Source organism: Dreissena polymorpha, chromosome 15 (assembly GCF_020536995.1).
Source record: "Dreissena polymorpha isolate Duluth1 chromosome 15, UMN_Dpol_1.0, whole genome shotgun sequence".
NCBI classification, from domain to species: domain Eukaryota; kingdom Metazoa; phylum Mollusca; class Bivalvia; order Myida; family Dreissenidae; genus Dreissena; species Dreissena polymorpha.
The window spans coordinates 14,540,502-14,553,152 of NC_068369.1; the positions used below are offsets into that span (position 1 = coordinate 14,540,502).

The window sequence follows — 12,651 nt, forward strand, 5'->3', positions numbered from 1 at the left end:
CGGTAGGTAGTATCGCTAAATTCATTGAAGTTTTGGTCTCCAAGGTTATACCAATATGATTTCTTTTCCATATATGTCCTCATTTAATGACGTTCACACAGACTGATATGAAATGGTTGTTTCTACAGGAATCATATACTAAAAAAAGAAGAAAAATGGACTAAATCGTCAGATTGTATCACCCTGTTACCACTTTTTGAAGACGTCACTTTCAGAAATTGTGTGCACCATATTGTTCACACACATAAACGTTTGGTTAATTTTACTATCTATTTATTTATTTATTTCTCTTTGGCATGTCGGCAACACAATTGCCTTTGGCCATTATGTAACATATTAAAACGGAACAAAGAAAAATCACACATAAACTATTTAAGGATATTTAATAATTCAGATAATTAACTTTTCGGATATCTATAAAACATATTCACGATATTAAATGCTGTGAGATGTGTGTTTAATAATAGTTGTGTTCCCTATGTATTTTCGGCTTCTTTGTTTCGTTATTCAAATGCTGCGTTAAGAAAGTTGGCTTTGTTTAATACGACGTGTTTATTTTTCGATGACTTTATAGAGTTAAATATACTAGTAGTAGGAAATGATTTAAAATGTAAGGTAGTTATGTCTCAAATAATTAAATTTCCGAAAAATGGTTAAAAATTGATATTCTCTTTCAACTGTACCTAAATTAAAGTGTCTTCAAAGTCTATCGGGGCCTTCGTTGCCTAGTGGTCAGAGTACAAGGGCCTGTTTTATAAAGCCACTAACGCAAATAATTTCCGTAACTTTAACGTAAGTTTTACGCAACCGTAACATCCGTTTAATAAAGCCGCTCGATCGTAAGTTTTACGTAACTTTTGCGTAATTGTTACGTAAACTTACGCTAAAAATTACCTGCCTTATCTTTAACGTAATTTTTACGGAAGATGATCCAAGATGGCCGATGTGATCAGTTTCTATCTATAGAATTTACAATATTTGGATTAAAATTAATCTAAATGAGGATACCAATTAAAAGAAGTCTTCGAAAGCTTAAATACTGTACGGGAAAGAGGAAAAATACAAGTCTATGTGCAGTTTGATAAGATATAGATCTTAGAAAGGTAATTTTATCAAAATATCGGGATTGATAACTCGGCAATATTTCTTTTGATCGTTTATCAAAGTCTATGGAACTGTAAGCATGCAGTTTGTAGACAACATTGAACCAAACCCAAGTACACCAAATAAGGAAATGACGCGAACGAAGGAAGAAACTCAAATACATGTAGAATGTTTGTGTCTGTCCCATTAATGATATGTTACTGATGTGACTAGCTACACATAAAATAAAATCACCGTATTAAATATGTCGTTATTTGAATACAAGAGTGCCTGCAATTTTTTATCCCGCTACTGGTTGTCTTTGGGTATTTAGTGAGAGGTGTGTTGTGTATCGAAATTGACATTCCCCTTCAGGCAACCCGACATCTCTGTTGTGTAAAATGTGTTCATTTGATTAAAACAAAAAGTTTGTGTTATTCGCATTTTCAGTATTGTGTAATGTCTGAACGGGCAGTGGTATTATCCCAGTTCATAACATCTGTGATGTTGCCATTTGTTGACAACGCTCTTCATAATTGTAACCACCTTCAATTGTGTAAAGTTACGAAAATAATAAAATTATAGTTACGTAAAACTTACGCAAGGTTCAAAAACGAGCGTACGCTATTCCTAAGTTTTACTTAACTTTAAAGTTGCACTAAAGTTACGTAAAACTTACGAACTCTTAATAAAGACAGGCCCCAGGACTTGAAATCACAAAGCCCCCCTTCGAGACGCGGATGGACCGTATCGGAATTTCATGAGGAGAAGTCTCCGAGCTGACTGGTCGATGGTTCTACCCAGATACTTGATCGAGCCCTGATGGACAGTTAGGTAAATGGGGTCTTCCACCATCATTAACGAGCCGTGCATAGCAAAATTATTGTAAATTGTTGACGCGATGTAAAACCCTATGCAAACAAGTTGTATTAGATATTAAGTTTAAGTATGTTTCAAATTCTAAATTAACCTTAAAGTTTTTAAAATACATCAATGTTTGAATATTAGCTAGGGTTTCTCTCCGTTTAGGGATTAAACTGCACGACCATTGTATCTTGTAGGTTATGATTTACATTTTAGGTCAGATCAAAGTAGGTGGTGATAATTCGTACGAGGTAAACGGTTTGTCTATATTCTGTTTAATTGGCATCTGATCCGAATCGAAACTAAATTCATCGGGATTTTACTGTTTATGTTCATTACATCTGATATTCTTGAAATGGTCTAAATCGGAGGGTAGGCCATTCTCTTTATTATTCCTATTTAAAAAAAAATATGTGATGCCGAAATATGTTAGGTTTTCTTTACTCAGGGTTGACAACCTTATTTCCTCACGTTTATAGTATGAGCTTTTTGCTTTACGATTAATTTGACAAGACCTCGAATGGATTTCATTTTAAAGTTCAAAAACTCAGTTTTAGCCTGCTTACACGCGCAATCTAACCATGGAGAACCCTTACTCACGTGACCAGAGATTACGCAATTATTTTTTCCAAATGTATCAAACGATATTTTATTAATAGTCGGTTTTGTGCTTTCAGAACGTAACTTCACCTTGTCATAATATAAGTTAGGTCCTTTATGGACGAATATAAGTAATAAGCCCTTATCGACATTGAATCGGAACACACCTTTTGACTTAGCGCGAATCATAAAGGGATCGATGTATGTTTTGTTGCATTTAGAGGAACATAAAGGACACCGCCTGATCACATTTTTAATGTGATCAGGCAATTTAATTTATGTTCAAATAAATGCAACAAAACATACATTACTCAATTATAATTGCTTCAAATTCAGAGAAAATGCAATATTTAGAATGACCGACAAAGGAATGTTCTACATTGTGATATGAAGGAACTACGTTTCTGATCATACGATAAAACGATCTGTTTAAACCAATGAAATTTGTTCACTTGACATTTGAATGTTATGACCGTAATAAAGGGTCAGACATGACAACTGATAAGAGGAATAGCCCTCACAATCCATTTGAAGCTGACAGACGATGGTTATACAAATGTCGGAAATCAGGGCTTATTTGCTCGCCGTTGTGATAGGAACACTATTACGTGGATACGATTGTAAAAACGTCTTGTTTATTGTCATTGACGATCTTAGACCGGACTTAGGATGCTACAGAGGCTCGGACTTTCCGGCGACAACGGACCCGCCAATTTACTCACCCAACATCGACCAACTGGCAAGCAAGAGCATCTTGTTTAAGAGGGCGCACGTACAACAAGCACTCTGCTCTCCGAGCCGCACATCTTTCCTAACTAGCCGAAGACCAGATACAACTCTGGTCTGGGACCTGAATGCATATTGGCGCAATGTGTCTGGTAATTTCACAACGATACCACAATATTTCAAGAACCACGGCCACATGTCCGTCGGAATGGGGAAGATCTTCCACTCACCCAACGTTAGTGGACATGACGATCCAATATCATGGTCCTTGCCATACCATCGCGAAAATCCCGGTAAACTTGAAGGTCACGAAAGAAGTTGGAAGTTCGTACCAGACAACGACACGATAGCAGACCCTCTCCAGGACATGAGGATCGCTAAGGATGCCATCACAACACTGGGCTATTTTGCAAAGGGAGGCAAGTACCAAAATCAGCCATTCTTCTTAGCCGTTGGGTTTATTAGACCCCATTTGCCATTTATATCCCCAATATCATATTCAAAGCACTATCCCCAAGAAAGCGTAATCCTACCCCAGAACCCCTTACCACCTGTACACATGCCGCCAGTTGCCTGGACGAATATTAACGAGTTAAGCCAGTACGATGATATGGTGGCCCTCCAAGCCTCAGGCGCTATAAACTCCAGTCTGCCGGATAACACCACCCTTGACCTTCGTAAAGCCTACTACAGCGCCGTCAGTTATCTTGACGCAATGGTTGGGAGTGTGCTCGATGAACTGAAACGATTAAACTTGGATAACAATACCATCGTATCACTTATAGGTGATCATGGATATCACTTGGGAGAGCACGGCCTCTGGTGTAAGTTCACCAACTTCGAATTGGCCACGCATGCGCCAATGATAATTCGTATACCGGGATTGACCGATCAAGGAATCGTGACAGAGAGTCTTGTTGAAATGGTGGATTTATTCCCCACACTTGTGGAAGCTTCCGGTCTACCCAAACTGCCAGTATGTCCACCCAATTCAAAGTCGGTCAGAACGTGCACCGAAGGGGAAAGTCTCATGCCACTAGTCTCAAACCCATCAATGAAATGGAAAAACGCCGCGTTTTCTCAATACCCTCGAACTCAGTCTAAGACCAATATTATGGGCTACACCATCAGAACCGACGAACATCGTTATACGGAATGGCCCGAGTTCTCGTATACCACACATACTCCGGATTGGACGAGATTACACGGGAAAGAACTGTATGATCACACAATCGATCCGGATGAGAACGTCAATAGGTCGGCGGATCCCTTGTACGCCAACATTACACGAATTCTGAAGGCAAGACTTCATGCTGGGTGGAGAGATTCGAGTCCTTCCATCAACCCATCAGTTATCGTCGGTTAGAAGAATGATATTACTGTGTGTGCTTAAATGTTAAAATCGTTGGCTTTGCTCGAAAATTCGTTGTTTTTAAAGAAAAATATACAATTTGTTGTGTTGGTACCTAAATTCGTGGATTTTCAATATTCAGAAAAAGGGGTGATATAATGGGTTGCAATATGATAAACGGAATTATGATACGCCGAACTAATGTGCTTTGACTTACAGGGCGTTTACACAGCGTAAGTCAAAGCACTGAAATTCTTTGAATCTTTAATTCGTTGATCAGCCTACCGAAGAAACCCACGAAAATAAGCGCCCAACGAAAACTTATTGTTTCACAGTCATGAGTTTGGCTTGATTCACGAATAACACCTCCCAACAGTAGGGTTTACTTATCGGCGAAAATAAAGACTTTGCATTTGTCTTGAATTCACATACCATCCACAAATTTTTTTTACTTATTATAAAATGGAGGGCAGAATTTTGCTTTCCTTCATAAGTGAAAGTGTCTATTCCAATTGTACACCACTCACAAATAATCGGTACGTATATACACTTGGAGACTTTTCTCACGAAACGTCTATTCAAATCGATATAGCTCCCTTATTTGTGAATGGATTTTGTTGAAATTTCAAACAAGCATAATTCAACAAAACCTTATACTTCTTGTAAAACTAATTGGAATTGATCAACTAAAACTATGTCTTGTATTATTCTTAGTCTAAATTTCAACACAATCAGTTCAAAAACAATGGAGCTATATCGATTTGAATAGAGGTTGCGAATAGGTGTTACCTTAGAAGAGTCTCCAAGGGTATGAAATGGTATTCGTATGTATCTGGTTTATAATGAAATCAATCTTAACAAGGTTTTGACCCTGCGACGTATATTTCCAATAACAAAATGTATGCCTTAAGTCGTCCGTCCGACTTTAAGCAAGTTCCTCTCCGGTTTGTAAATTTGAACCACACAAAGTAATTTCAAGCTGTATGGCAGAAATACTATTCGTACTCAAAAAATGCAGAGACTTTATAAATAAATAAATATATATATATATATATATATATATATATATATATATATATATATTCCCCGATTGCATAAAAAAATATTCACCTCAAGCATGGAACCTAGCTTGGGGCACAGATTCGGTACGTAAGGGAAGGGGATAGTCCGGGTCCCTTTCCGGAATTTGTTTAAGTTAAGTATATGAAATGGTAGCTTCTGAAGCTTATTTTTTTAAGTGTCTATCGATGGTTATTTTGATGTAAATATATAAAAGATTGCAAGCGCATGAAAAATGTAAAAGGATGTTCACTACATAGTCATTTTCATCATATATGAAATCCGCAAAAACAAACGCTGATTACGTATAGCTTTTTACAAAATAATCAATCTAAATGTGACAATCGAATGATTGTATAAAATGAGGACTTGCTGCTTCGGTGACAATGTTTATAAAAGGAAGTACCATAAAACTATTCTTAACACATAGATCTGAGAAAATAACATTCCGGACCAGTATGTGTTGTTTGCACAGACCGATGCGGAGTGACAATCTGAATCGATTGATTGTCTAAAGATAAACTAAAATAAAGTAAAAATAAATCGGAAAATATAATAAATCGGGATAAGGAATCGTAATGAGGCAATTACAAGCTAATTGTTCGTTAAATCCCATGCTGTTGGTGCTCATTAGAACCGTCTCATCGAGACAATTCTAATGAGTACCAACAAAATAGTGATTTGGTCAAAATTAACAAGCTATCGGTTGAAATAACCCCGCTATCGGGGAATCGGAAAATGTCCTCGGATAGTACGACATAACATTTGTATGCAAATATATTTGGACCGTTTCTGTTCGGAGACCGTCGTGTTTTAACGACGAAAACACCAAATGCAAGTCAAATCACAACCATTTATCACAAAGTCCACTATAAACTACGTCAGACACATGTAAATGAAAGCATACCGAACATCTATTGATTTTTTTTGTAGCAGACAACGGCAACATGACAGACGACGTATAAAAGATTGTTGATAAATGGAGAATTTACTCATCATTATTACATTCTCAATTTGTTAATATTGTTTCAAAAGACCGTAATTAAAGATGTGAAGAACATGTACTTGTACACAAATACCAAGATCGTGTATGAATAGTTGGGCTTTCAGCCCCGACGGGATATTTCAAATACTAGTACTAGAGAAAAAATAAACCCATAGGCTTATAAATTGACACGAAGCCAGTTACGCTACTAATAAGGATAATCAGGTATCGCATTTGTGGAGAAAACTATTTAAAAAAGAAATATCCAAATATGACTATTTGCGAAAACAGTAGGCCTTATAGACTTATGAAAAGTCTTCAGGCCTACGGCATACTGTTGTCGTGAATTCTCTATATTGCTGATCCGAAGCTATGAAGTACGTAAAATAATTAACGGCGATATTGACAAAGATCGACTGTTTTTATTCAACTGAACCGTTGCTTTAGAAGAGATGCGATGCATGATATAGCAAATAAATAACAAATATGCCACTTTACCTGTATTTGTTGTGAGATGTGTGCTTGATGAATTTCAGCTTTCATTCACTTCATGAACCGGCTTGTTGTAAAAAATAGAGCGTTCCTTTAATCTGTAATAGAAGGATGGATTTGGGGCACACAGGTTTTATAAACTTATATTGAATGTTTATCTTTTTTTATTTTCTCTTTTGTCTTTTGTAAATGTTTATCAATCTATTATTGCCGCATTTTTTCAGCTATTACGTCATACAGTCAATTTGATATTGTATTGCGCGACCGTCTTTAAGATGTTTTCAAAGTATTATTTAAGACAGTTGACAGCTTATTGCAGGATGCTAGTCATGTGAAAAGCTCTGGAATGAGCTTTTTGCATGACTTACATCCTGTGGTAAACTGTCACCTGGTTTTACAGACATTCATGCTTTGCGTAAGAGTGGTCGCTTTACAAAGATATAATGTTTATATATATATATATATATATATATATATATAATGCTATGGTAAATGTACTGTATCGATGCGATGAGTAATTAATGATGATCGATATTGTCATTTTAAGAGAAGCACCTGACTGAGTCTACATACATATTCATTATATGTTGTAAAATGAGTATATACAACCGTTTATAATATCCGGTTTTTTTGGCAGAGATAAATCAAACTATATTCTGTGGCAAAAAGAAGTTGGATTCATTTTGGGCAAATAAGGTCTGTCGTCAGCCGACTAGGGATGGGGTCATGGGCCCCGTGTGCCTGACCACGGAGTGTATATTGAATATACACTCCGTGGCCTGACCCTTGATCGAAGCCTGCACTTTAAAAATAAGCAAATTTATTATAGTTTATTACTTCGAAAAGTGCTTCTCGATAGAGAAATTATATGGTCGAATAAACCACATTATTTGATGTTTGTGTAAACATTTAAAAATGACAAACATTAAGAATTTCATCAAAAGATTTGTTTAGTGTGTTTCGCACGGTATAGATAATTTTAACGGCTCTCCGGATACATTTTGCGGGACATTTTAAAATAAAAACAAATATGCATGCTGGCTCTCAAATATCATTCTTATTGTGCTCTTAAGAAGGCTCTCATTAATTATGGAGTTTCTGGTAAAGATACAATGGTAAAATGTCGAACGTACTTCATCCCAGAAAATCTATATCCCAAACTCCCCCATCAGATGACGGGCGAACATCTAAAACTCAGGTGATGGAGCCGAAGAGGATCACGCCTCTTACAACGTTGCAAACAGAGAATGTGCCAACTTCAATCATGGAGGGTACCCCTAGACGTGGACGACTATTCCATTTGAAACAGGAAGAGTGCAAATCAACCGAGAACACACCAAACGGCAGTATACGCCATGTTGATGCCAGTTTTAAATGTGAGGACAAGATTAGCCCCATGTTAGCAAAACTGAGGATGACCCCAGGTAAGAGGGTAAATACCCGGGTTTCAGATAAAGGAGTAAAGGGGTCTTTACAAGGCAATTACAAGCATATTGGTGAATAAAATCCTATGTTGTTGGTGCTCATAAAAATTGTCTCATTGAGATGATTCTAATGAGTACCAACAATGTAGGGTTTTGATCAAAATTAAAGAAGTTAGCTGTGAGACAACGCTCTGAAAGATTTCCAGTAGTTACATCTCCCACATGTAACACCCCTAGTCATTACACCTCCCAAAATATAAACATAATTGATTAGATTACGCAAAATAAAATAATATGTCTTGTTCCTGTGACATGCTCTGTTTTTATTCTTCAGATTTGACATAAGAAGATAGAAATAATAACAATACAATCTTTATTTTCAGTGTAGATTAAATGGTTGTTATTCAAAATTATATTGTTAAATCACCCTTTCCTTTTTCTATTGTTTGCAGAAGAATTGATAAGTTTGTGGAAAAATGTTAATTTCCCACATTATTTAGGCTCCAAATTTAAATGCAATATATTTCATTTTGGAAAACCAAATGCACACTCATGTGTTTTCTATTTTCCCAGTTCCTGGACTTGTATAAACTTAAATTTTGACAAGTTTTGTGTGTTAATATTTGTAAAATGAACAGGACATTAAATCATCATACACAAGCGAAGACTGCCCTTTGATCTGGAATACAGAACAGCTGCCTTGTAGTCTAGTGTTATTTTAAGAACTCTTAGGAATTAATCTTCAGTTTTACTTTTGATTTGTGTGGGAATTTTAAAAGAGTGTTGCTACTGTTAATCAAAAGTCAATAAAATAGTGATTGGTATTTCATTGGAGTAAATGGAAATGCTGCCGTATTTGTCAAAAGAAACAATTGTTGATTGGATTATCTGCTTTATGAATGGGACCTGTTTGCAACTCTTAATATCGGGAACAAATATAATTATATATACATATGAAGACAGTGGATTAAATTGTAAAGGTTAGAATTTTTTTATTTTCTGAAATGAAGTTTATCGGCTGAATTAATTTATCCATTTGACTGGATTCCTGATGTGACAGAGTCAGTTATAACAGTTACCACTTTGCGATCGATTTTGGGTTCGCTAGTTGTTGTTCCGTTCGACGAAACTAAAAAAAGACAACAACTGTACTTCTGTCATAAGAACCATTAAAGTGTATATTCTGATGACCCAAGTTTATTTTCAAAGTGTAAGAGTCGTCAGATTTGGGCACCTTTTTTCAGTGACATGATCTGATAAACATTAATGACCTAGATTTAAATTTTTTCCGCATGACAATATGAATGGAAAAGTTTAAACAACGATTTCTATTGGCTACGAGATTATCAGTAACCAAAGTAACCAATCAAATTCTGAATTATTTTTATTTTGGGAAAACAGTTATGCGGCGTGGCGTAAAATTTTCAATGTCATAATTTATACACTTTTAGGATATTACTTCTACGTTTTGCATCATTTTTATTTTCGTACTAAACTTTTTCTTACTCGAGGCAGAAAAATAAGTATAGTGTTTGCAGCACAAATTAGGGTAGGTCTGGTCACCAGAACCAGACATTTTGTTATGTTTGGCCCTACTAAGGTGTGATCACACCTATAATGGGGCACACTTCACTTGATTAATGATGTTTCTGCTTTAATCAATATTAATGTGTGTTTCAATGAGTCTTTATCATTGATTTAATATCTCAGCATGATTGAAGAAACAAACATTTTAAAGTTCTCTGTTAATAGAGAATTTCATTTGGATCAATGAATAAAGTATACTTTACCACAACACTTTACTTTAATTAATTTTATCTATAACATGCAGCAAATATAGTAATATGTTAGTGGGTATGATCACACCTACAAATAAATAACTTATATTCACAGATTGGAAATGTGATGTAAATGACACACTTTTAGATGATGGCTGCTCAATTCAATAATTTGAGCAACCATTTATCTTATCAGTGCCATGTTACATGACAAATTCAATCTGTTGCTCATAAGTTATCTATTGGAAGGTGTGATCACCTAAGCTAATCAATATCTTGGGAGGTGTAATGACTACACCTTGAGAGGTGTAAAGTCCAGCAGGGCCCTTGCTACACTTTGGGGGATTGGGGCTGGGGTGATTAGAGGGGGGAATTTTGCATCGTTTTGGCGTAAATGGAAATTTTAGAAGATCTTTCTACCAACCATTCAACACTTTATATTGCTGTATTTTAATGTAATTTACATTATAAACATTAAATCAAAGGTTACTAGCACAATATCAGCTGGCAACATAGGTATAAAGGTAAAAAGGGGAGGGGGAGTTTTTAGCTGAAATAGGGGAAAAAGTATACTATTTTAAGGGGGAATGGGGCAGAATTTCGGCCCCAAAAATGGCTAAACGAGAGCCCCTGCAAAATTTGAAAGGGGGTTTCTCTCGCTATGCCGTATTTAGTGAAGGGTGTTTCTTCCAAAGAGGGTTTGTTCCGGTAATAAGCAAGCTTTGCCCGCTCTGGATTTGCGTATGCTCTCTGTATGCCAGTGGGTCAAGATACCAAAAAGTACTACAGTCTTTAATAGCTAGTCATATGTTTATTGCTTTCATTAGAATACTTAAACCAATCTCCTATTTCCCTCCAGTGCTGTCATTCATAATGATACGAATACGACTTTTGGACCTATCCGTACACCATAGTAATCACACATTTACACAATTGAGCTGATATCTGTCAATAACAGATGGTGTAGCACATGCAAACATTTCACAGAATAAATAGTAATGCACCTTTTATAATGTATCCTTAACTATACGCAGATTAACTGTAACTGTACCTATACGTAGTTTAATTATGAGTGTTAAGCTTAATGACGATTGCGAATTACAATTTAAGTGTTTGCGAACGTAAAGGTATGTTGTCTTGCAAGTAAATAGAGCGAGCGTTAATCAAACTTATCATAGACGTTAATAGTTCATCCAATCATCAATGTTCTACATACAATATTATCACGCTGTAACTTTCTTTTCATACAATTTTATATAAGTTAGTAGTGTGATTTAGCAAATACGGCAAATACGTATATTTATGTATATGCATGTGATTGGTAACGTTTGACTTTGTACCAACTAAATAATCCTGCAGTAAACGGTACTTCATTAAAAGTCACACAGCCTTCACGATTGGGTCATTTTTTACATGCACTAGTATCTAAATAGTTTAATAAAACCGATGAAATCACAATCAATAACTTATATATAAACTGTGTTTTGTATCAAGTACTTTGAATTCGATCTAAAGGTCAAAATTATTTGATCAAAACAGAGAAACGATAATTTTAATAAGATGTTAGAGTTCAAAACTAGTATACATATTAATTAATACGAGCTTACCAATATACATCGTTCTTTCGCACGTCAATAGAACCAGTTTGTATCGAGCAATTTCATTTTAAAAAAGTAAACAAACAAATAAAGATGCATTCACTGGCTGGTAGGCGTCACGTACAATTATATTTCTATAAATATGGAGGCACAGCTTTTGCTTTTTTAACTTCATTGTTGAATTTGTGTTTGTTCAAAAGCATCGCTGTATATCAGTTTAGACGTGAATTGTTCTTTTAATATGAACCAAAACGCTATAATAATCTGTATGAAATTGTGAGGATAACTGACGTATGAAAATCGCTAAGAATAGTCATATTCATAGATCAGATGTTAATGCTCAACAAAAAATGTTAACGAGTTTTGCATTCAAGGTGCCTAACAAAAAGAAGGTAACATGATGAATAATATGCAAGCACAAAAAATTAACTAAGTTTGTTTCTTTAATTTGTGTGTTTTCGGTTTCATGAATCATATGCTTTCCAGCGTAACCTGTCGACTTTTGAAACATTGTCGTCGACTTCGGTTGAAGTCGAAAGATCCGCACATCCCAATGACATTTCAGAGCGATATAATATAATTAAATATAATCGTATTTTATGTCGTGTGTGTACAATTAAACAGCGACAAACTGTGCTTTAAAATGAAGGTATTATGCTATTAAGTTATTGAGTTATTGACTTTAGCCCGC

The 12,651-nt window shown here is 35.6% G+C and overlaps 1 protein-coding gene across 1 annotated transcript; it reads left to right on the plus strand.

The window, feature by feature from the left end:
- The first annotated feature begins 3,481 nt into the window (after positions 1-3,481).
- On the plus strand, positions 3,482-8,929 carry LOC127860910 (iduronate 2-sulfatase-like). Its single transcript, XM_052399222.1, has 3 exons — positions 3,482-4,634; positions 8,333-8,584; positions 8,919-8,929. Exons 1-3 carry the CDS (start codon positions 3,482-3,484, stop codon positions 8,927-8,929), a joined length of 1,416 nt encoding a protein of 471 aa, XP_052255182.1.
- Positions 8,930-12,651: the final 3,722 nt, after the last annotated feature.

Bases quoted from the DNA above. Each gene is read 5' to 3' on its own strand.
- LOC127860910 (XM_052399222.1), top strand. From the start codon at position 3,482: ATGGGGAAGATCTTCCACTCACCCAACGTTAGTGGACATGACGATCCA. The intron at 4,635-8,332 runs GTTAGAAGAATG...CTCCCCCATCAG, and splicing joins CAACCCATCAGTTATCGTCG to ATGACGGGCGAACATCTAAA.